Here is a 26112-nt window from a genome sequence, read left to right as displayed (position 1 = left end):
ATAAATTTCAATCTTTGAAAACAAATCCTTTTTCTATTATGTTTATAAATGCCTGCCCTTCATACAAACTGACAATTATTTTGCACAGCAACTTAGATATGAAATGCTCTCCAAATGTCCTATACTGTATACAAACATTTTAAAGTACAGTTAAGAAAATATACTATCAAAATGGCAGAATTGCAATAAGGGTTTAAAAAGTTGACTCAAAAAAGTACCGTATATACTCATTCATATGCCAAATATTTTTGGTAAAAAAAAATGAGGCATCAAAGACCGGGGGTTGGCTTATAAATGGGTCTATATCAAAATTTGATAATTTTAAATTCTATGGAATCATTGAATTGAATACCTAATACAGGGATCGGTAACCTTTGGCCCGCGGCCCGCCAGGGTAAGCACCCTGGTGGGCCGGGCCGGTTTGTTTCCCTGCCGCATCCATAGGTTCGGCCAATCGTGGCTCCCACTGGCCGCGGTTCGCAGCTCCAGCCAATGGAGGTGGCAGGAAGTGGTGGCCAGCACATCCCTTGGCCCGCGCCGCTTCCTGACGCCTCCATTGGCCTCGAGCGGCGAACCGCGGCCAGTGGGAGTCTCAACTGGCCGATAAACAAACCGGCCCAGCCACCAGGGTGCTTAATCTGGCAGGCCGCATGCCAAAGATTGCCGATCCCTGATCTAATACATTGCAGTTTTGTTTACTTGGAGCGTCTGCAGGCATGGAGCCCCTCAGCTCCCTGTGGCTGCAGTTCGCCGTTCCCAGCCAATAGGCAAGCCACTTCCCACAGCTCTCATTGGCTGAGAATGGTGAACAGTGGCTACAGGGAGCTGAGGGGCTCCATGCCTGCAGAAGCTCCAAGTAAACAAAACATCCCAACCCGCCAGCGGCTTACCCTGATGGGCTGGGAACCAAAGTTTTCCAACCCCTGAAATATAGGGTCAGCTTATAAAAGGGTCATACAGTTTTTGCTATTTTTACCTATCCATTTTGGGGGGTCGGCTTATAAAAGAAAGGGCTAATGAACGAGTATATACGGTAAGTGGGTTGTACAAATTAAGGTTTTTAACAGTGGAACACACTAAGCAAATGCTGCATTATCTAAGTAACGCTTATTATTGGAATAAGAATCAGATTTCAGCCAGGGTCCACCTGTCATAAAGGGCACTGAGCTGTGCTGCAAGTCAACCACAGCTTCTTAATCTATTTTTCCCTTTACCAGTAAACAAAACTGATAAAATGAAACTGCTCACAAGACATAAAATTTGAGGTGAAATGGTCCCTGCCCCAAGAAATTTATAATGCAGGACTGGGCTGTTGGAAGCAGATCCACCAGCATGGAGCAGTTTGCAGGATCATGGCCTAAGCATTCACTTTCTTTCCGCTGGCACTTAGTAATCAGTATGTGTGGAAAATTACCAAGAAGATTGTTATATTTATTTAACTGGAAGGGGATAACTGAAAGAGGACAAAAGTGAAGAAGCTGGTCAGAATCAGACAAGTATAACAACAAGGGGCAAAGTTCAGCAATCTTTCAAATGGCAACTGAAGGTCTTTATACCCCTGCACAACATCATTATGGTAGCACTGAGAACGTCCATTCAGCTATGTACAACTTTGTGTTTTATGTCTAGATTAACCCCGAGATGTCAGTAGTTTCCACCCCATTTTATGCTCATGATTGCATTTCACAAGAAGTCTTATTGTTGACATCAAAAGGTAACCAAGAAAGCAATGTAAGTAATGAACCATCAGTATAATTAAATTATACCATGATGTAGGAAGCGGTTATCATCTAAATAAGAAAAAATACCCTAAGTACAAGAAAAGGGCAAGAGAAACAAGCACCATCTGGATCACATTCTGGTCTGAAAATATTCACCCACACTTAAGAGGAGGTGGGGAAGTGTCTCTTGAAGAAAACACCTTTAATAAAAATATACTTATATAATAACTCATTATTCCTTAAAGGAAAACTCCAGTGATTTAGCATAAACTTTTCCAGAGGTGAATACTTCCTTTTCTTAAAAATGATGAGCCTGACCAATAACTTCTACAGTACAATATCTTTTATACCCCAGCAATAATAATTATACTAGTTTATGTTACGATTTATAATATATGCTCCATTACTCATCTACAGTTGTTCACAGACACTATTCTTCTCCCCACTAGACAGTCCACCAGCAAGCCACCTAGACTCTCCAACCCAACTTGATCAGTCACCCAGTAGTGGGAGAGCAAGGGAAACAGAGGGAGCGAATGGGAGATGGATTTGTCAAATGGGTAGTGCCTGCTGGAGGAGAACTAGGGATATAGCATGAAGGAGCAAACTGGATGGGAGAACCAACAGGAGGGAAGAAATATATATGTATGTGTAGCTACAGTATAAGGCTACCCTGTGACTGTGGGGCGCTCCAGATACAGGAGATGGAAAAAGGATTGCTGCTTCAGTTTCTATGTCTTACTGAATGTCACCAGGTAAAACCAAAACACCTCTGTGTTCCAAGTTTTTTTTTTTTTTAAATGTTAAATCAAAATAAATTTCAAGTGTTTGTTTTTTGTTTTATAGGTTTAAAGGATTGTAAATTTGGCCAGTCCATTGGAGTTTTGCCTTAACAGACTGTCTCACTCAAATCTTTTTCAAGGAGCTAGAAATTTAAAAAGAGAAATACTATAGACTGAGAACAGTTGACTCTGATTTAGCTCTGTCAGAGCAATCTTCTACTTGCTATTGTGCTTAATTAATATGCTCTGACCATTACCTTTGTACCTGAGCAGGTGGTGACTTTGTGAAACAGTCCAGATGCCATGTTGCTATTATCTAATCCTGGCGAGGAGAAGGCACCACACAAGTAGAAGAATGAATTGGTGCTGATATTGTGGTTGTAACTGAAAATTTTTAAGCTGGCCCCTGCTCATAAGCCTTTCATCATACATTAAAACTATGAAAATCTTGTGCACTTCTCCGTAGCAAGACTCTGGGCTTGTCTATATTGGCAATTTACAGCGCTGCAACTTTCTCTTTCAATGCTGTGAAGTGCCAGTGTAGACAGTGTACCAGCGATGGGAGCTACGCCCCTCATTGAGGTGTTTTGGGTTTTATTGTCCAGGCCCAGCATCTGGCAGTTGGAGGGTTAGGGACACCCAGAGCATGGGGTCACATCCCTGATCATGTTGGCTAATAGCCATTGATGGACCTATCCTCTATGAACTTATCTAAATATTTTTTCAATCCCATTATACTTTTGGCCTTCACAACTTTATCCCCTGGCAATGAGTTCCAAAGGTTGACTGTGCATTTTTTGAAGGAGTACTTCCCTTTGTTTATTTTAAACCTGCTGCCTATTCATTTTATTGGGTGACCCCTAATTCTTGTGTTATGTGAAGGGATAAATAAGCCTCTCTTATTCACTTTCTCCATATGAGTCATGATTTTATAGACATCTATCATATCTCCCTAGCCATCTCTTTTCCAAGCTGAATAATCTCTCCTAATATGGAAGCCATTCCATATCCCTAATCATCTTCTCTGTACCTTTTCCATTTCAAATGTGTCTTTTTTGAGATGGAGCGACCAGAATTGCAAGCACTGCTTTAGATATGGGCACACCATGGATTTATACTGTGGCATTATGAATTTACGGTCTTGTTATTTATCCCTTTCCTAATAGCTCCTAACATGTTTAGCTTTTTTGATTGCTGCTACACACTGAGTGAATGTTTTCAGAGAACTATCCACAATGCCTCCAAGATCTCTTTCTTGAGTAGTAACAGCTAATTTAGACCCCATCATTTTGTTTGAATAGTTGGGATTATGTTTTCCAATGTGCATTATTTTGCATTTATCAACACTGAATTTCATCTTCCATTTTGTTAGCCAGTTTTGTAAGACCCCTTTGTAGTTCTTCACAGTCTGCTTTGGACTTAACTATCTTGAGTAAATTTGTAACATCTGCAAACTGCCTCCTCAGTGTTTACCCCTTCTTCTAAAACATTTATGAATAAATTGAACAGTACTGATACCAGAACAGGTCCCTGGAGGACATGGCTATTTACTGTTATTCATTCTGAAAACTAACTATTTATTCCTACCCTTTGTTTCCTGTCTTTTAACCAGTTACTGATCCATGAAGGGAACTTCCCTCTTATCCCATGACTGCTTAGGTTGCTTAAGAATGTTTATCAAAGGCTCTCTCAAAGTTCAAATACATGCAAGGTCCCTTCCTCCTTTTCAGTGTGGGCTGGAGCCTAAGTTAAGCCTCTGAAATAAGCAAAGGGTTTGCTCAGGTAACATAATTTTAGACTTAATAACACCATGCAGCTTTATTACTATGACCAGAATATCATCAAAATTAATAAAACTCTGTGCCTGGTCCTTCCTTTATAGGTCAAATTTGTCAGCAAACTTTTAGATTGTCACATTATGAATCATTTTTATGTACCAAACCTCCTGTGCTATGACAGCACACGTATATTTTAAGTACAAAAACAACAAAGAGTCTGGTGGCACCTTAAAGACTAACAGATTTATTTGGGCATAAGCTTTCGTGAGTAAAAACCTCACTTCTTCGGCCGCCGGGGGATCCCTGCCCCGAGCCCCAGCCCCTGCCGCGTGTCCACCTTGGGGAGCCGGGCCACGTGCTCCAGCTGCCCCTACCCCAGCCACCGGTGGGGGACTCCTGCCCCACGCCCTGGCCACCTCTGCCTGGGCAGCCCGGGGAGCCCCGCGGCGCGCCTCCGCCGCCCGGGGACTCCTGCCCCGTTCCCCGGCTGCCACTACCAGAGCAGCCCGGGGAGCCCCGCGGCGCGCCGCCGCCGCCGGGGGACTCCTGCCCCGCTCCCCGGCTGCCGCTGCTTGAGCAGCCCGGGGAGCCCCGCGGCGCGCCTCCGCCGCCGCCGCCCGGGGGCTCCTGCCCCGGTCTCCGGCTGCCGCTGCCTGGGCAGTCCGTATATTTTAAGTGTAATTTAAGGCATAAAGATTCATAAGTAATTATGCAAGTGGTTAAACCCACCCCCCATCCTTTCTTTGCCAGTGTTACTTATGAAAACATGAACCATTCAAACAAACAAGTGATGAAATTCTAGTCCACCAAAGTCAATGGCAAAACTCCTATTGACTTCACTGGAGCCAGGATTTCACTCAAGGTATTTTCGTTACTTCCCCCAACTGTATTTGAGGGGAAAAAAAAAAAAAAAAAAAAGAGGAGGCAGGAGATCTGCCATCTTGATTCATTCACTGACGCAAAGAAATTTTAAGTGTTTTGTTCACTTTGGAAGTTCTAATAGTTCTGTAACAAACTTTTCTCATCTTGTCTCATTCCTATTAGCTACTTATTGATACTTTGGACTGTGCAATTTTTCTCTAAATGACTTATGAAGTAATACCAAGGATTTCAATATAGCAGAATATAGATTCATCATGCCTAGAAGCCCCTGGAACTCCATTTAGCAAATTGTACACTACAAAAACATGACCACAAGTTGATGAACATAATATGAAAGTCTGGAGGCTTTGCTGTTTCATCACCACCACACATTTGGTCAATACTAACTAATATTGAGGAATTCCATATAGATGTACTAACGAGTTAATCTGCTGTTTTCATATATCAAAGCTGAATAGAAACCATAATAAAGTAGTATTTTTAACTCTTCAAAATCATGCCGCAATAAATTGCTTATCACTAACAGAGACAATATCTGGCAGGCATGCTGAAAACCTGGATAATTATAGAGTAATATCCTAAGAAACCATTACTATGCCAAAGCTCTTATATCCATATGGCTTTTAATGGTTCAGATAATGTGAACACTATGCATTTAAATTTAGTGTGGCAGACTTAAGTGGAGAAAAATTCAACATATTCATGCTCACCATAAAAAAAAAAAAAAAAAAAAAAAAATTCAGTTGATGCCCCTGCTGGAATTACTTCCAAATAGTTCAGAATTTCCATTAAACTATCAAAGCAGTTCAGGGAAAACTTGTCTCTGCTTGACAGAAATATTATAATGAAAGCAATAATAAAATCTGACTTAGAGCTAGAAGCTTTTCCGAGCACTGATATCTCTGAAATTATATGTATGGTATAATCTGTTGGACTATGGTTGAATAGCATACCCACTGTCCCTAGTTGGGCTGTGTGTTTTATCACTGAGCCTTTCAATATGTTTCTTTTAAAAAAAAGGCTCAGGGAAAGGTGTTAGTTTTCCATCTGTGTTGCCATATTCAGTTATGATGTCCAATACATTTTTAGGAAATTAAAAAGTACTTATGAGAGAATTAAAATACCGGAGACACAGACGAGTTTCCTAGAGTAAGACAATAATTTACAATAAACAGGTATTTAGGATATTGGAGGTTTGCTATAATGGCAATCAAATCATTCATAAATGCAACTTTGCAATTGTTGTCTCCCCCCCCACACAAAAAAATGAAAGAGAAAACAACCTATCTTCTGCCATCACCAGATGTCCAAACGGTCCACTAGTCCGAGTATCATTGTTTTCTGTACTTACCTGCACATTGTTCACTCCCTCAATATCATATAATTATCAACAGTCCCATTATCAGATGAGGGTTTTTCCCCTTAATCTGAGAATGTTTTTAGACTTCCAACACTGTTTTCTTAAGGTCTGAACCTTGCATGAAGAAAAGAGTCTTTCATTTTCACACCCCTTATCACTATCTTGTCAGTTTTGTTTTCATCACGCTTGCTTTCCTTCAGCTATCTTGCTGGCAGGAAATTGCGAACGGCTTGGGTAAGCCATCCTTCACTTAGTTTTATCCAACTAAACCATAGCTAAGGAATGTGCAAGCTTTTCATCTTAATTCTATAAAGGTTTCACATCAGTCAAGAAGTAGCTTTGACCAGTTATTGAGTATACTTGTCCTTGTCTGTACAAGGAAAATTGCACAGTTTAGATAGCAAAACTACAAAATTCTACTTTGAAATAGACATTGCTTCACTAACATTCCCTTGCAACTAGTATCAAAAAGTCCTTTTTCTACCAGTATGTTACTGATTAAAGTCATGCATTAAATTAAGAATAAAAAGGATGAACCACACATACCACCTTCTACTCTTACTTCTAAATTGATTTAAATAAAGAACCTGGGATATAGTAGTCATGTAAAGACAGAAGCAGTGTGAAATTTTTAGAAGGGTTCTTGTTCTTTTTGTCTACTTGGGAAAGAAAACTAGGGCTTTCTGAAGAGGCCTAGATATGAGTGATGGAATAATCTCTCAATATGAAAATTTTACTTACTTAAAATACACTGTTAGCATTTTCTGACACAAATTTAAGATTTACTTAATAACAGAGCAATTTTTTTCTTTTAAAAGGCCACAATTTACTTAGAAACCACAACTGCAAAAACATGACAGATAAGCAAGAATCCTAAAACCCAATCAGCCTAAAAATCAGACCACATCTACTAAAGTTTTAAAATTGATAATATACAAATGAACACTTTACCTTCCTTTTTCAACAAGCAGCAAGACATCTATTTTTTCTCCATTTTGAATCACACTGCTGATTGCTGAAAACAAAACATAATGACATTTTCCTCTTGGAAATATGTGCAACAAATTTTAAATGACCAAAGGAACATGAAGCTCATCAAAATGTTTTAGATTTAGCATGCATTTTGAACAAGTGAACATATGGCAAATTATTAAAGCATAAAAATAAATTACAATAGATCCAAAAGTATATCAAGAAAAACAACCTGAATAATAACCAAGTAAAAATAAGCAGATTTTTATTGCAACTCCCACCTCACTGTTTTGCTGTATCAAATTAACCTTGACCTGGAAAAAAAAGCATGTTACAGTACTGTACAGGTGCATAAGTAAACTGGATTCTTGAACCTGTCAGCTTGCTTGCATTCCAATGGCTGTGAATATTTACAATATCATATTATGGAGGAAAACTAACTAGTGTAGTGTGAAGACCATTTCCACTCTTGATTATGTTGATTTATATTGTGTGTGTCTATATAGGTGTACATAAGTATACATATGTACATAGATACCCGCCTATATAAAGTATACGTATCAAGTATATACATACTCCACTATATTTTTATAAGCAGTATTATCTAAACAGTAAAAGCTTTGATAGGTAAAACTCAGTTGAAGCATTGTTGTGTCTATCTACAAACTGGGCTCTCTGAATAGGTAATCTCTTTCAAAGAGTCTGTGGAATATCTTCATGCTGCCACCTACCTCAAGAGACAGCAAAATTTTGAATTTCAATCAAGTTCAATAAGCGTATCCTGGTGCATGAATCAAATGCCAGTAGCTTCCGTTTTTGTGTCACATATACACAATACCTCATTTAAATTCACTGTTACTTGAACACATGGAAGATGGGAGAAAAAGTGGCGAGTGACTCTGAAGAGTCATTATTTTGCAAACTTCAGTGACCGGTATATAATTCAATTTCCTCATTAGTTGGAAAGACCCTTACTTTTTGGCAATTGAAAAGTCAGAATCTAAGGAAGATGGACAGTCTGGGTACCTAGGAATTCAGAAGGAATTATGTGACTAGTATTACACGATGTCCATTCCATCATCAGAATCGAAGCAATACTACTTGCCGAAGGACCAATATTCAAAAATTAGGCCAACATGCATCCTTGCACAGGCAAATGCATAGCCAAAAAAACCTGAAATTCTGAATTCTCATAACTAATCCCAATGCAATTGTTTCAGATTTTGATGACCACAACCTGACAACTGTAAGTCAAGCTCAGAAAGTATTCCAAAGATTAAACGAGAGCTAGAGGTATGTGAATTCATGAAGAAATAGATGCCTTTCACAGTACTGATGGGGAAATTAAAGGAGGCCAAGAGGTCTGCTGGCTTTTAAGTTACTTCTTGCTTGAAGTGCAGAACAGTCTCATATATAATAGCTGTGCAGATGGATAGAGCTACAAATAGATAAGAATAATAGCATGTATGAAGAACTATATATAAAGAGATAATAAAATTTATGAAAAGCATAATTTCTAACCTTTCCCACCCCCCGCCCTATATTCCATGCTGCCCTGCTCTGTATAATTAAATTATAAAACTAAAGAGGGCTCCAAAATCTAATTACTCCATTATTGAGCACAGTGTAATCTACTATAGAATGTATTAAATACATATATTCCTATCTTCCTCGCATCATGAAATTGAGCAAAGGAAAATTTGATACTAAAGTAACAGAAGAGTGAAAAACACTAGATGGTGAAATAGTTTTCCCAAGAGGACTATTATTTTCCAGTAAATTTGCATACTTCTAAACTAGAACAGTCAATCGTCTCAAGAATACACACTGAATGTTTCTGTATTGACAGGGAAAAAAGACAACAGACCCAATAGGTCATATATTATTCTATGATCCTGCACTCTTGTAAGAAAGATTCCACTATAGCTAGACCAGACTTGGTTTACTATGATGCTATGAAAATAGCTTTAATCTGGGCAACCAATGGAAAGAGAGAAACAGATATAGACAGTACAGTATGAGAGTGGATGGGGATGGCATTTGGTGCATGCAATGGGATGTGTGCATTGAATTCCTTGACATTCGTGATTTTAATGTTATACAGATATTCCCAAAAGCGAGGATCAGAATACGTTTCTTAGAACACATGCTATACATTTCAAATATTCTCTGAAATCTCACTTAGCTCCTGCAGTCTCCTTAGATGTATTGAATCCTCTTGAGCATTCTCCATTTCAAGACAAAAATGTAGACTTGACTTATCTATAGCAAACCAGCCTTTTCTCCACTGATCAAGATTATGGCAATCTTTGTAGTACAGCTGGCCAATCAGGTCATAGTCTCTCTTTAACAAACATTCAGCCACAAAGGGAACAAAATGCTGCCAAGAAAAATGAGAAAAAATAAGCCACTGCAAATACCAAAGTTATACATACACAAAATAATAATGCATATGTATTAAATGGGGATGAGGTGACAATATAGATAGATATTGCACCCCTTAATAAGGATAAAAAATAAATACATACGTTAAATCCTAAGACCAAATGTAAAATCAAGAATAGTACATTTTTCCAATTCTGGTCTCTTTAAGCTTGCAAAGTCAATGATCTATTTCTAGTATAAGTAATGTAACCTTTATGTACCTTGTTTTATTTCAGTAGAAAATATGTGAGAAGCATAATTGTAGCCATACTGCTCAGTTGATGTAAGCTCCTATTGCATGGATCAGTATCCATTGATACTAACACCTACTGAGACACTAGCACATATACAACCGTATTCTTAAGGTCAGTGTTAGAATGTTGCATACCAATTCTCCTTGTGTTTCATTGCATTATCTCAATACACATCTACATTACAGTAGATATTTTCTTCGCTGCACAGAAAGCCTTTGCACACCAGATAGCTCAGTATTCATCAACTTACATTAAAGAACGGTTTCCCAGACGATTCTAAGCTAACAATGCCACTTTAGATCTTATGTAAAGGCTCTTGGCCTAACTTGCACAGATAATTATCATCAGCATTACCTTGGCTATTGCCCAGGTCCATTTTCTCTGTGAATGTGCGGTTTCAGTGCCAAATAGAATAACACGTTCTGTCAGTAAGTAGATTTCAAAGGTAAAAATGGCCCTAAAACAAGCAAGAGAATAAAAAAGTTGTATTTAGGATAATATGAAATAGCCAAGAGCTCTTTTTTTTCCTCTTTCTCTCTCTCTCATACTCTCATTCCTATGGAAATCCATCTGCATTTTTCTTTTAATGTTACATATATAAAGTAGCTAATACCATAAAACCGTTTATATTATGCAGTCATAGCAGGATGGTTACAGTACTTTTTAGGTCAATACATTTTGTGAAGGCATTGCATATTGGGCTTTGAATTAAGTTGAAATGAAAATTTCATTGGAAGACTATTATTTGATCTTGAAATTTTATGTAATTTCAGGACAAATCATTGTTGCAATACATTTAAAACATATTATGCTTGTTGAATATAAACAGACTGTTTACCCACTGAAAAGGATGTTGCAAATGATTCCTTACTAATATTAAAACATACCCAATATTTTAAAGGTTAGCTAATCAAAATTCACATTTTGCTAATTGTAACATAAAAATAATGATGCTGTCATTATCAAAGAAAATCAGCCTGAATTCCTAGCCAAGATTTCTCCCCCAGTCCAGCACATTTGGGTTGTGACTCTTCTTGCAAATACTGGAGGCAGTTCAGATTTGTCTACAAGCTTTGCAGATTGTTCATGGCCCTCCACCCTCATTCCAAGTGAGCACTTCCAAAGTTATATGGAAATTCGTATTATTAGTAGGCTAAGCATCTCAACAGTAACAACTTATTCCACTCCATTAAGAACAGACGTGAAATTAAATAGGCCATCATATAGTCACCCAACAAACTTCTCAGGTTGGGTGGACTGGAGGAAATATCATTCCCAGAAAGGAAATGAGGCAAGAAGTTTTCAACTCTAGCCCTTCCACCCAGGCAGATACAATTGGTAAGGTAGAATTAATTAGGGAGAGATTATTAGTAGTAATAGTAGTATTTATTTATTTTGGGCCTCGTTGAGCACCTTCCTGCCAAACAATGCTTCTGCAAAAAAAAGAAGGCCAAGCCTGTAGCAGTTTATGAATGTGTTCATGCATCAGCAGGTGTCAGCTTTACAGATTTCCTTTGTGGGTGTCAATGTCCTTTCTGTCCAGGATACTGTCCTGAAACTTGCTGAATGGGTTTTGATTCTTTTTTGGAATCAGTGTGTCTGTGGCTTCACATAATACAATACTACTGGCACTTCCTCTGGAGGTTTTGGATGTTTTAGATAAAGATGATGAGGGAGTTTTTCTTGTTAAGGTATCCTTTAATTTCTCTTCACACATCTAAGGTGAAATTCTGGCACCACTGAAGTCCACGGGTGTTATGCCATTGACTTCAATGAAGCCAAGATTTCACTGTATTGCATGATGTGTTTTTTTCCTGTGTGTTAAGGCCTTGGGCAAAATGAGGGAAGAATGATTTCCTAAGATCTAGGGCAAGAAGAGTTAAAGTTCTGTGGTGAAAGACTCTGGAGTACAATGGACTACCTTTTCTATCTCTGTCAGTCAAAAAGCAGGAAAAATTTTCTCCCTCCTCCCCCTAACCTTTGAAATGATTTCGACCAGTTCTACTGTCAGTCTAGATACATGTATGTTCCCATCACTGTGCTTTCTGAAAATCTCAAATACAACAGAAGCAGGGCAGAAATATCATCCCTATTCACTAGGATGGGAACCGAATTGCACAAGATGTCTTTTGACAGAGCTGGAAAGTGCATATGTATTCCCCAAATCCAAGTTTAGAACCTAAACCATGTGACCATTCTTGTCCTCACAGAACAATAAATAATAAATAGAATCATAAAAATGTAGGGGTGGAAGGCACCTTAAAGGGTTCATTTAGTCCATCCATTATGCGAACACTCCGCTCTTATCAAACCCTTTCCATCTGTAGATCTCAAAGTGTTTTATAGCAGAGTTCAGCATCATTAGCTTAATTTTATAGATTAGGAAACTGAAGCACAGAGAAGGGTAGTGACTTGCCTAAGGTCACACAGCAGACCAGTAGCAGAGCCAGGAATAGAGCCCACATCTCTCGAGTCCAAGTCCAGGGCTCTATCCACTAGGCAACAGAGTCTCCCAGTAAAGGTCACGTTTTCCAAGACACAGATTTTGAAGACACTTTTTGAAAATGTAGTTGTGACCAGGAAGCAGAGCTTTAGGAAAAGGAATTAAGGGAGTTATATATGCCATTGATTTGAATGGATGGTTCACGACAACTTGTAGCACTGTGAGTAGATCCAAAGTAGGGAAGTTAGGCCTGATTGCTCATTTGAATATATGTTTCCTTAAGGAAACCCAATACCGTAGAGACATTTACCAGAGATTTAGATAAGCCTGCATTGATGATGGTGTTTGACACAGAGATGTGTCGATACGTAGTTTTAACCTACGGTGTAAGAAATCCAGAAGATCAAGAATGCCTGGCTTCCTAGACTGTTCACTCTCTGAGTTGACACCTGAAGGAGATGTGTGTCCAGCCTCTTGCATAAATCAATAGAGTGGAAGTCTTGTAAGTAGCTAGGACAGTATCTATTATACTGGAAAGTACATCCTGTTCAGAAATTACTTAACTTTTCAATAGTCATGCTGTGAGGTTCATTTCAGAAGAAGTGAGCCCTGGGTTGGAAGATACATGATCAAACCCTAGAGACTGTTGGACATCTCTGAACTGCCCTCCTTTATTTGCAGGAAGAAAGGCACAAGCCAAATGTTTTGGCCTGGGGGAGAAGTCAGTCTCCGAAATGAATGTTTCAATTTATCATCATTTAGCAATTTGTATATTAAAGATAAATTCCTTTTACAGAAAATGTGGACTTCCTTACTTTAATTTATGCTGCCCTTTCAAAGTTACCCTGCATAACATTTTTATTGTCTACTAATAAAAAAAAAATCGCCAAAGACCACTTAGTTATTTCTTGTCAACCACATAAAACAGCTCAGCTCTTTTGTAAGAGTCCAGGAACATGTGACGCAATAGTGAACACGTTGTCACTTCTTAGGACAAAGGCTAGAAAATGTCTTCATTTATTTTGAATGACTAATTTTGGAACCTACCCTGTATTTAAAAAGGAATCTTCTTTGTGCACCACAAGACAGATAACTTCACTGATGTCAATCATACCAGTAGGAGTGGTTGTTTTATCATTTTCATAGTAACTCAAGAAGCCACTTTCCAAAGTACACCACCTTTTATTGCAGTCTGTGGTTAAAAAGACATTCAGTATGTCACAGGATACTACAATCACTAATATTATATAAGATACATAGCTATAGGAATGACTTCTCCACTGATTTCCATACGGCTGGGATTGCACCTGTAGCGCTCATACAGCAATACCTATACCTCATATAGCAAAACCCTAAAGAAAGAATATTAATGTATGGTACTTCAACCAGATATTTGTGAGCATAATGCACTCATTTTAAATTTTCTGAGTATTAGAAGTACAGATATCAAGTTGCTTTACAAGTTTCTCTTTGCTGCTTTTTAAATTTAATACTGAATTTGGTTTGTTTGGTGTTACAGAACCATAAGATATAGAATTAAAAAAAACCTTAAGTTAGAAACATTGAAAGTTTCAGGAATAATGTATCTTGACAACAGTTGATTGCAAAATGAACAGTTGAATCATAGCACACAACAGAGAAAAGGTGCTGCTATTTTTTCCATGAACACTGGAAATAGAGGCCAACACAGAGTTAATCCATTTTCCACTGTAAGGTGATGCTACAGTGCCCACTCAATCTCATAAGGCTAAGGAAAACAATCTAAACCTTTCAAAGATTCTAGGAAAAACATGAATGGTTGTACTGTCCAAAACGTATATGCATTGCAGACTACAGAACACAACAAGAAAAACAGGTGTCAAAAGTTTTATTATTTTAAGTGATCAAGAAAACATGAAAAATTTGCTCCCAGAAGACTAGCAACTCATGCTGTCAAATCAGAGAACACATGAAAGATTGTTTCATTAATCAAACACAATTTTTAGTTTGCTTTGTGTTTTAGGAGGGCAGGAACGAGAGTGGGTTATGTATTATGAGCCTGATTCTCCATTCGCTCACAACCGTGAAACTCCATGGAATTCAATGGAGTCATTTACAGTGGGGTATATTGTATATACACTGTAACTATGCTGGTGTTAGAAGACCTCATGTTCAACAGTTCTTTAACAAATACAATGTTAAGGAGGTTTTAAGTGACACAGACAAATGTTTGTGTCTGGAGGATAAATGTACTAGGAACAGTTTCTGACTGAGGTTAGATGATATTTATGTGAATACAATTCTGTGAACATGTGGCAATATAGTAATGTTAACAATGCATAGCATTTATAAGAGGTTGAGTTAATCCACATTTTATCCTGAATTAATTACCAAAGTATAGATAGGAATACCCATAAGCTACCATATACATTTATTTATTAAATAGATCACTTAAGCAACTTAGAGCATTATTGGAAACATTTATTAAAATTGGATGTTTCCTACCTTTCAGAAACCTAAAAAACATACACTGTTTAAGAGATAACATATTATAAACTTTGTGTCCCTCTATATATTTCTAGGTAATCTTAGGAATGCTTCTTACGTTCCACTAGGAGAGTTAAAGGACTCAGTATTGCACAGGATCAGGTCCTAAGAGATAAGCCATATTGCTGGATTTGCAGAACCTTCTTAGCCTTGTAATTTTGCATGTAGGCTGTAGAAAAAAAAAAACCTGTTCTTGGATTGTTCCATTTCATAAACTGGCTCTGCCAACAACTGTGATCCAATTGGCTAATGAGGATATATGCTCAGGTAATTTTCTCCAGTGGGCACAGACATCAGGACCATACAATAGCTTTGTGTATTAATTAATGTCTGTACAGTGGTTTGAATAGGTAAAGCAAGAATTTGTTATTATTAGGCTCAGCGGTCCTATCCAGGACAAGCTATAAATGAGAAACACTAAAAATGTAGATAGAAGTAACCTCAGGGTAAAAATAATCTGCAGGTGAGAGTTGAGCACATTTAGCTCCTCATAGGACTTGGTTTTAAGTTCTTCACAATGAACATATGTCCTCACCACAACTTATTCCATTTAATGACAGGTTTCCGAGTAGTAGCCGTGTTAGACTGTATCCGCAAAAAGAACAGGAGTACTGGTGGCACCTTAGAGACTAACAAATTTATTAAAGCATAAGCTTTCGTGGGCTACAGCCCACTTCTTCAGATGCATATAGAATGGAACATATATTGAGGAGATATATCTGTTCCATTCTATATGCATCCGAAGAAGTGGGCTGTAGCCCATGAAAGCTTATATTCTAATAAATTTGTTAGTCTCTAAGGTGCCACAAGTACTCCTGTTCTTATTCCATTTAACTGGCCCTAGAATAGGAATGTTCATACAGGACATAGCTGACACACGTATAAGATAACTGAGGGGAAAAAAAACATCCCTAGCCTACAGTTTATTTGGTTATGCCACCCACTGCTATCAGTCTTCACTTTCTTATATAGTAAAACGCAGCTAAAGTGAAAAAAAAAATCAGATCAGTTCTCATAACCAGGACCTAGGAAAACATCCGATGACTTAAAATATGTATTGACAAGTTTAAAGATTTTGTAACTGTCTGAAGCGCAGCGTGAGTTTAGTTTCACAACTTGGTATATAATTTTGAATACAATCAGTTTTAAAAAGGAGTATGATCATTCATTTTTAAACAATTGCCTGTCTATGCAAAATTCCAAGTTTCAGTGTAGAGTTTAAGAGATTTTCAACTCTAATAGAACCAGAATTTTAGCTGAATCATTATAATCTTGCGGAGAATGGCTTTGGAATGCTAAATGTTTTAGAAGACACCCATAACCCAGCTTTTCTTTCTCCCCTAAAACAAATAAACACTATTCTTTGATGTATTGCACCAGAACAGTAGCAATGTTTGAGAGCTCTTCTCATTGCTTATTAAAAGCTGTTAACTAAACAAACACTTCTCCAAATGCTGTTCATCCCTGCTGAAGTCAGTGCTGGTAATAGGATGATAAGTACACAAAAAGCAGGCCTACCATCTTCTCCTGTATCTAAAACACAGTAGAAAGCCACTAATTCATACTTATTTAATCCACAAATCTACCATTTTCATGGAATGAAGGATAGTCCAGTCATTAGGGCATTATCCCGGCACTTGAGACACTTGGGTTTAATTCCCTTCTCCACCACAGATTTCCTGTATGAACTTGAGCAGTTCACTTAGCCTCTCTGTGCCTCTGTTTTCCATTGGTAAGTACTTTAATATTAGTGATTTTAGTAAAAGAAGGCAAACTAAGTTTAAGTGTAATTAGATACCAATTAATTTTACAAAGTTTGCCTTACAAATTTTATATCACTGCAAATAAATAATCAAGGCTCAAGACCAAACATATACTGTATAAATGTACAAGGGAATTTTTCAGAGGCTGAAGGCAACTAGAAAAAAAAAATCTGCTTCTTTTCCAATTATGGTGTTTTTCTTTAAGTAAAATGCCGGTAGTAAGCATTTCAATGAAGTGTTTGGGGCTTTTCCAAGACTGAGAGGAACATTTGGGAATTTTCAGTAATTATTACTATTGGGAAATTCTGAATCTCTCGATACATTTCAAGTATATTTCCACAATCTTGCTAATCCAAAACATCATCACATAGCACTAAAATAAGACTTTGCTATTTACTTTCTTAATCAAGTAACTAAATAATATGTGAAAATAAAGTGAAGCAGAACTTTCGGTAGGAAGAGAGCCATCTATCAGAATTTTCATGCTGGTCAGAAAAATAGGTGTAAAAATTCTCGTTTAGTTGAACAATAAAATCAAAAAGATTTTAAATGCATAACCTTCCTCTGAAAAATTACTCTTTATAAAGCTCTCATTCACAGTAGTGGATGCCATTACAGAACACTTTGGCGTGATGCTCACAGTCTCTCTTCTTGTAAACACATTTATTTTGTTCAAGGACCTAAGGAGTACTTTTATATTAGAGGTGAATTAAAGTTGCAAAACTTTTGTAAAACTTCAAGAATGGAAATATGCACTACATCCCTTTAATAATACATTGTATTATTGGCATATTTTAACATATTTGACAAAATATCTATTTCCTTAAAATCCTGTAGCTCAGATTTCAAAGATATCCTTGTTTCTCTGCCAGTGAGAGGGATAGAAGTGCCATGAAAAAAAGGATAGAACTGTGCAATTCCACATACAGAAATCCAAACACCATGTCTGGTCTGCTCAAGACTGGATCCAGACCTGTATTTCACATATGGTCCTTGAAAATGTTGGTATAACCCACTGGTGAATGTGTCTGATGAAGTGGGCATTCACCCACGAAAGCTTATGCTCCAATACTTCTGTTAGTCTTAAAGGTGCCACAGGACCCTCTGTTGCTTTTCACAGATTCAGACTAACACGGCTACCCCTCTGATACTGGTGAACGTGTGTTATCAGTTCCCCTCTGTGCTCAATCCTTAGAGGATAAGAGTCTGTTACAATTTCTGCTATAGAAATTGGCTCTTCAGCTTTGGAGGTCCCTAGTTCAATCCCTAGTGTGCTGGCCAAAATAGCAGCCATCACATAGGTATTTGCATTTTGGAATTAAAAGTGACACTTAATATAATTCAGTATTGGAAATAGCTTTTATCAAAGAATTCCAGGTTTCAAACTGTTTTAGTGTCAACGCCCAAAATATCAGAATATGATTCAGAATCCCCAAAACTCAGATTTTTTTTTTTTTAAAGCACCAGTGATGGAATTTTGTCTGTCTTCTGGTTTTTTAACTCCCCCTGCACATTCCACAATGTGCAACTACAAATTGAAAATTCAACCTTATATGCATAAATAAAATGTTCTATGCAGCGTTATAGCCATGTCAGTCCCAAGATATTAGACAGACAAAGTGAGTGACGAAATTCAACTTCTGTTGGTGAGAAAGACAAGCTTTTGAGCTCACACAGAGCTCTTCTTCAGGCCTGCAAAACTTTCTCTAAATATCACAGCTAAATACAAGATGGAACAGATTGCTCAGCCAAACCATGGGAACAGCCACAGGTACTAGGATGGCTCCCCAATATGCCAACCTCTTCATGGACCTACTTGAAGAAGAATTTCTCGGCAAATGCACCACAAAACCAATAATATATTTGAGATACATTGATGATAATTCCATCCTCTGGACAGATGACAAACTCCCACAGAGATTTCCATCACAAACACTACCCATCTATTAAACTCTCTCTGGAACATTCCCACACCAGCATCAACTTCCTGGACACCATGATCAGCTTCAGCAATGGAACCCTACAGACAACTATATATAAGAAACCCATGGATCACCACACCTACCTTCATAGATTCAGTAACCACCGCAAACACACCAAGAAATCTGTTATCTACAGCCAGGCATTCAGATACCACAGAATATGCTCCAAGGAGAAAATCCAGGATATACACCATAACACACTTAAAACCACCTTCACCAAACAAGGGCACTCCACCAGAGAAGAGGCGTAGCCGTGTTAGTCTGGATCTGTAAAAAGCGACAAAGAGTCCTGTGGCACCTTATAGACTAACAGACGTATTGGACAATAAGCTTTCATGGGTGAATACTCACTTTGTCAGATTCATGTAGTGGAAATTCCAAAGACAGGTGTAAATATGCAGGCAAGAATCAGTACAGAGATAATGAGGTTAATTCAATCAGGGAGGATGAGGTCGTCTTCTAGCAGTTGAGGTGTGAACACCAAGGGAGGAGGCTGCCAGACAACTCTCCAATACCAAATTCTACAGGCCACTTCCCTCAGATCCCACTGAGGAATATACTAAGAAACTGCACCATCTACTCAGGACACTCCCTACACTAACACAAGAACAAATCAACATACCCTTAGAGCCCCGACCGAGGTTATTCTATCTACTACCTAAGATCCACAAACCTGGAAATACTGGACACCCCATCATCTCTGGAATTGGCACTCTCACTGAAGGACTGTCTGGATATGTGGACTCTTTACTCTGACCCTACGCCACCAGCACTCCCAGCTATCTCCGTGACACCACTGATTTCCTGAGAAAACTACAATGCATCGGTGATCTTCCAGAAAACACCATCTAGCCACCATGGACGTGAAGGCTCTCTACACAAACATCCCACACACAGATGGAATACAAGCTGCCAGGAAAAGTATCCCTGATGACGCCACAGCACAACTGGTTGCTGAGCTCTGTGACTTTATCCTCACGCACAATTATTTCAAATTTGGTGACTATATATACACCTCCTGACCAGGGGCACCACTATGGGCACCCGCATGGCCCCACAATATGCCAACATTTTTATGGCTGACCTGGAATGCTTCCTCAGCTCTCATCCACTCACACCCCTTCTCTATCTATGCTATATTGATGATATCTTCATCATCTGGTCCCATGGGAAGGAGACTCTGGAAGAATTCCACCACGATTTCAACAGCTTCCACCCCACCATCAAACTCAGCCTGGACCAATCTACACGGGTGGTGCATTTCCTAGACACCACAGTACAAATAAGTGATGGTCACGTTAATACCACTCTATACCAAAAACCCACCGACCGCTATGCCTACCATCATGCCTCCAGCTTCCATCCCAGACACACCACACGATCCATCATCTACAGCCAAGCACTGAGGTACAACTGCATTTGCTCCAACCCCTCAGACAGAGACCAACACCTACAAGATCTTCACCAAGCATTCTCAAAACTACGATACCCACACGAGGGAATAAGAAAACAAATCAACAAAGCCAGAAGTGTACCCAAAAGCCTCTTACTGCAAGACAAGCCCAAGAAAGAAACCAACAGAACTCCACTGGCCATCACCCATGGTCCTCAGCTAAAACCTCTCCAACACATCATCAGTGATCTACAACCATCCTGGACAATGATCCCTCGCTTTTACAGGCCTTAGGAGGCAGGCCAGTCCTCACCCACAGACAACCCGCAAACCTTAAGCATATTCTCACCAGCAACCACACACCACACCATAGTAACTCTAACTCAGGAACCAATCCATGCAACAAACCTCGATGCCAACTCTGCCCACATATTTACACCAGCAACATTATCACAGGACCTAACCAGATCAGCCACAACATCACCAGTTCATTCACCTGCACATGCACCAATGTAATATACGCCATCATGTGCCAGCAATGCCCCACCGCTATGTACATCGGCCAAACGGGACAATCACTACGTAAAAGGATAAATGGACACAAGTCAGATATTAGGAATGGCAATATACAAAAACCTGTAGGAGAACACTTCAACCTCCTTGAACACAGAATAGCAGATTTAAAGGTAGCCATCCTGTAGCAAAAAAACTTCAGGACCAGACTTCAAAGAGAAACTGCTGAATTTCAGTTCATTTGCAAATTTGACACCATCAGCTCAGGATTAAACAAAGACCATGAATGGTTAGCCAACTACAAAAGCAGTTTATCCTCCCTTGGTGTTCACACCTCAACTGCTAAAAGAGGGCCTCATCCTCCCTGATTGAATAAACCTTGTTATCTCTAGACTGATTCTTGCCTGCATATTTATACCTGCCTCTGGAAATTTCCACTACATGCGTCTGACGAAATGGGTATTCACCCACGAAAGCTTATGCTCCAATAGTTCTGTTAGTCTATAAGGTGCCTTAGGACTCTCTGTAGCCCCTTCCACCAGAGAAGTGGAATGGAATACCCAAATAACTTAAGATAAATCAGCAGAAATAAATTCTGTTATAACCGCACATCCTTAGCTGTCACATAGCACCCCACACTGCAGCCTATATGGGTATCATCAAACAAGTACAACTCATACTCAACAGGGATCCATCTTGAAAGAAATCTTTCTGAACCCCCTCTTCTAGTTTTCAAACAACCCCAACCCCTCAATCTCTTCAAGCTCATCATCAGAAGCAAGCTCCCCAGAGACCAGGACACATCAACTCAAAGCGGCACTAGACCCTGCCAGGACAACAGATGCAAAACCTGTAGCCATAGCTTCACTGCTACAACGATCAGCCTTCATCCCCCAACACACCTTTCAAGATCCATGGGTATCCCTGGGTACAACATGTGGTATACCTCATCCAGTGTACTAAATGCCCCAATAGCAACTATGTGGATGAACCCAGACAATCCCTATGCTCTCAAATGAACTCTCACAGAAAAAATGATAAAAGACAAAAACAACATATAACCTTTTCACAAAGTGATCACTCCATATCTGGCCTATCAGGCCTCATCCTCAAAGGAAACCCACACAACACCTTTAAAAGGCCAGCCTAGCAGCTTAAATTCATTACTCTGCTAGACACCAAAAATCAGACTAAACAGAGACACTAGATTTATGCAAAAAGAAGAACAGGAGTACTTGTGGCACCTTAGAGACTAAAATTTATTAGAGCATAAGCTTTCGTGTTCTTCTTTTTGCGGATACAGACTAACACGGCTGTTACTCTGAAACTAGATTTATGGCTCATTACAGCAATCTATAACCCACTAACAACTCCCCCAGATGCTTCCTGCCCCTTTCCTCCCCTCTCACTGGAAGGGTATCAATGGGCCTCTTCACCTTGAATGGTCCCTTGAAACATGTGTCAACTACTTACGTTAAACAATCGTTTCCCTCTTGTATTTAGCAGGGACACTCTGAGTAAGTCTCCCAGACCCGAAGGAGAGATCTGCGTAAGCTCAAAAGCTTGTCTCTCTCATCAACAGAAGTTGGTCCAAAAAAAGATATTACCTCACCCATCTTGTGTCTCTGAATAAAATGATCACATACCAAAAATGTAGCCCCCGGGTCCATGACTCCCCTCCGTCCCACTGTTCAGAGGTTTCTCCAGCTCCCTCAGCCTCCAATTTCCGGAAGGCTCCAGCAGCTCCCAGTCACCAACTCTCAATTCTATCCAGGTAGGTAGTAAATTTCCCTTGGGCTACTGCCTCCATTTACTCCCCTTCACTGTTCTGTGGTGGGCTGGGATAAGGATGCTGTTGCTGCAAAACTTGGAGAGGGGATGGCTCCACTGTGCTGAAACTAAACAATGCTCTGGGTGCTCAAAGAGCATAGGGATGCCCCGGTACTGTGACAGCCACTAAGGCTGTATGCAGCACATTGGCTTTCTAGAGGTCAAGAGGGAAAATTGCAGCAACTCAAGCAATATTCCTGAACTGCCTGTAATAGGCTGAATCTCACTGGATTTGAAACAGTTGAACACTGGGTATATTTGGATGCAATCTGAATGCTGAGGCTTGGACCTATGCTGTTTTTTATTCCTTTTCTTAGCTCGTGATGTACTGGTGATTTTACTCAAAAAACTAGAAACCTGAAATTCAGGATTTCTCAGTGATTGTTAAAATGCAAGGCCAATTACACTGTTAATGAACAGCCATATTTCTGCCCTCCCTCTTCCCCCTCCCCTCCCATTATGGAGCTAAAAGACTAACTTTTAGCAAAACCTTTGTATGAAGTCCACTAAAGACGCAGTGGTTGGGGGTTGGGACACCAGTCTTTCCCTCTAGTAACCTAAATGTTCTTCCCACCTTTTTACTTTTCAGATGTTTATTTGTCTTTCTCCTTTTCTTCTCCAGCAACTTCTGACCAGAGAGATTTGTGGTTACTGTGATTTTCTTTGAGTGAATACTAACTTCTTTTGCTTCTTTAAACACTGGTGTCATTTTAGAGATGTAGTTTGTCTTTACAGAACTTTTAAAAGTCTATTGTTAGACGTTAAGAGACTAAACTCATCCATTGTACAGAATCAATCAAGTACAGAAAGTAAAAGATATTTACCTTCTTTCAATTTCCTGTCTGTAAATAGCTTAGCAGCATTATAAGAAACTTTGTATAAAAATTCGCAAAGAAAAGTAGAATGTGAAGTATCTTGAGAGAAGCCACTTTCAAAACTAGTATCATAGTTCGGGAAATCTATGAAGAGAACAAAGACAATAAACAACACTCAGAATTTCCATTATTAACATTTACAACCATTTGACCGCCTGCGTCTCATTTCTTGAATACATAACTGATAGTGTACACAGTTTTCTTCACCTCATGCTATGCAAGATTTAAATTATATTCCTAGTATTTTATATATTGCTCTAATTGAATTATTTCTTGCATATATTGAGTAAAATAATGAAGTGTGAATTAAAATACTTACATTAGGTGCGATGTTACTGTAATCCAGCAAGGATAAATGTAAAGCACCACATGCTTTTTTTTTTTTTTTTTTTTTTTTTTTTTTTAAAAAAAGGTAAAATAGTTGCTTTACTAAACTTCACTTAATATACTTGAACAAAGAATTTGTTTCCTCAAGTCTCAATCATGCCTTTGCTGCAAGCTCAGAGCAAAGAGCAAAACGAGATTGTAACAGTCACCATCAGTTTTCCCAGTTTCCCCTTACTCTGAGGAAGGAAGGGCCCTGTGCCAGGCACACTACATAGCTATCCTGGCTTGAGCACTGTGGGGAACAGAGACATAGAACAGATTGCAAGACTCCCACCTTGACTATCTGGGGCCTTAAGATCATTGCACCACTTGCCTTTGAATGGAATATGGCTGCTTCTTAAGTGAGAGTGCCCATTACACCAGGCACCAGAGTCTGCACTGGCTTCTGATTAATGTCTGGGTGGAATATAAGGAATACAAAGCCCTAAATAATTTGGGAACTCACTGCCTGAGACCACATCTCAGAGCCGTATGAGCTAATATTGACCTGATCTAAGACAAAGGGTCTTAATGGCAGTGTTTCCCAGAATCCTTGAACTCTCTCCTCTCTGATCAGTCCAGAGTTGACGACTTTCAAGGCATGCTCTAAGGTTTCTCTCTTTTCTCTGAGCTACAACAGAAGGCATGAGATGAAGGAATCAGGATGGTTTGGTGGGAGTAATGCTATTATTTTATGCTGACTTGATTAAAAGGATGAGCTATATTTTGGGAGATGGTTTTGTGAAAGGTGGATAAGTCTGTGTGTTGCAGATACTGTTAATGATTCAAAGGCTTGTAGTAAGCACCAACAGCCTCAGTAATGTGCTTTGAACAAATTAAATGGATACTTAAGTAAAAGTCCCACAATCATTATCATATGGTCTCTCCAGGTTCTCTCTGTGATTAATATGAAGGCTCTTGATTTCCACCAACAAGCATGCAAGTTACACGTGACTTTTTCTTGATTAAGCGAGACCTTAAGCGTCATGTTTTAGCAAAGGAAGTAGTGTCAAAAACACAATTGTATTTTAGCAAAAATGAAATTTAACTAATTCCACCACCCCATGTTCCTACACCACACCAAGCACATTTGTCAAAGACTTATACTTTTTCAACCCAGTACCGATGTTCTAGATTTTTCTCCATTAGCTTGTTACATAAAGAGAGTTTAAAAACATTAAAAACGTGAAGAGGACATAATAAAACTCTATACCTGAGAATTTATTGTGGTAGAGGAATTCCATTTGTAGCCTTTGTCCTGCTTTCTTGGCTAGTAAGTAAGGAGTACTGTAAACAGGATCTCCAGTGGCACACATAACATCAGCTCCACTAAATAGCAATGTCATTGTTTCCAACACGTTTTGTTTAACTACTGCAGCACACAGGGCCTAATCATGTAGGGGGCGAAAATAACAAGTCAGTTTAAAACAGAAAACGAATGGGAGTAAGTATTATTATTTTTTATTTAGGTGCAAATTCCGTTGTCCCTGAACTAAATCCCCACGCCCTCATTCACAGATCCTGCGTATAGCGGAAAGTAGTAGGAGGGAGAGGGAGTAATAGGTAGAGTTCCCTCTACTGCCCCTGCAGTGGGGTCTGAATCCTCCATGTTCTGCAGAGAAAAGGCTGTGTGAAGTTATTACACAGGGTTGGCTGGCTTAAGTCAACAGATATGCTTGTAGAGGTAGCATACTGCATATAGGAAGTACTCCACTAACCCTCTCCCTCCATAGCCTTAAGAGAATTTCTCCCTCTCACATCCAAACTTCTACAGAAAGCTCTTGCTGTCAAATCCCTGGTATTTGGGGTAGACTGAAAGGACAGAATTTGGTCCCAAGACTCTGTGCTAAGTGAAATTAACAGATTGTATTTAGAAAATCGTGTCTTTGATTGATAAAGTGATTAATGATTCTGGGGCACCTCAATTTTAGGGCACCCAAATTGAGATAACTTAAAAGGGGCCGGATTTTCAGAGGGTGGGTACTAAGCACTTCCTGAAAATGAGGGCCCTTTAACAAGTGTGAAGTTGGGTGACATCAATCATTAGTCAAATCAAATCACTTTTGAAAATATTGATCCACATCTTTAAATCAAGAGAAGTTATAGTACATGATTTCTGCAATCTGTACCAGTTTAAGTTCCATGATTTAGTGTACATTTAATATAAATTTATTTGAACTATTTAACAAACAGGTTTCTCTGAAATGAAAGACAAAATACTCTTGTTGCATTTAGCAATTCTATCATG

The 26112-nt window shown here is 39.0% G+C and overlaps 1 protein-coding gene across 1 annotated transcript in view; it reads right to left on the bottom strand.

Annotated features, from left to right (window-relative positions):
* Positions 1-26112, bottom strand: part of ARAP2 (ArfGAP with RhoGAP domain, ankyrin repeat and PH domain 2) — a 217483-nt gene that overhangs the window by 86808 nt on the left and 104563 nt on the right. Inside the window, exons 14-19 of the mRNA XM_034772450.1 lie at positions 25078-25252; positions 23448-23582; positions 13664-13808; positions 10528-10630; positions 9677-9875; positions 7475-7538 (exon numbers count right to left, since the gene is read on the bottom strand). Coding sequence (XP_034628341.1) covers positions 7475-7538; positions 9677-9875; positions 10528-10630; positions 13664-13808; positions 23448-23582; positions 25078-25252 — 821 coding nt within the window. The remainder of the gene's footprint in view (positions 1-7474; positions 7539-9676; positions 9876-10527; positions 10631-13663; positions 13809-23447; positions 23583-25077; positions 25253-26112) is intronic.

The sequence above is a fragment of the Trachemys scripta genome, chromosome 5, assembly GCF_013100865.1.
Source record: "Trachemys scripta elegans isolate TJP31775 chromosome 5, CAS_Tse_1.0, whole genome shotgun sequence".
Taxonomy (NCBI): Eukaryota; Metazoa; Chordata; order Testudines; family Emydidae; genus Trachemys; species Trachemys scripta.
The sequence above is the reverse complement of the archived record's forward strand: the minus strand, read 5'-3'. Positions and strand labels throughout refer to the sequence as shown.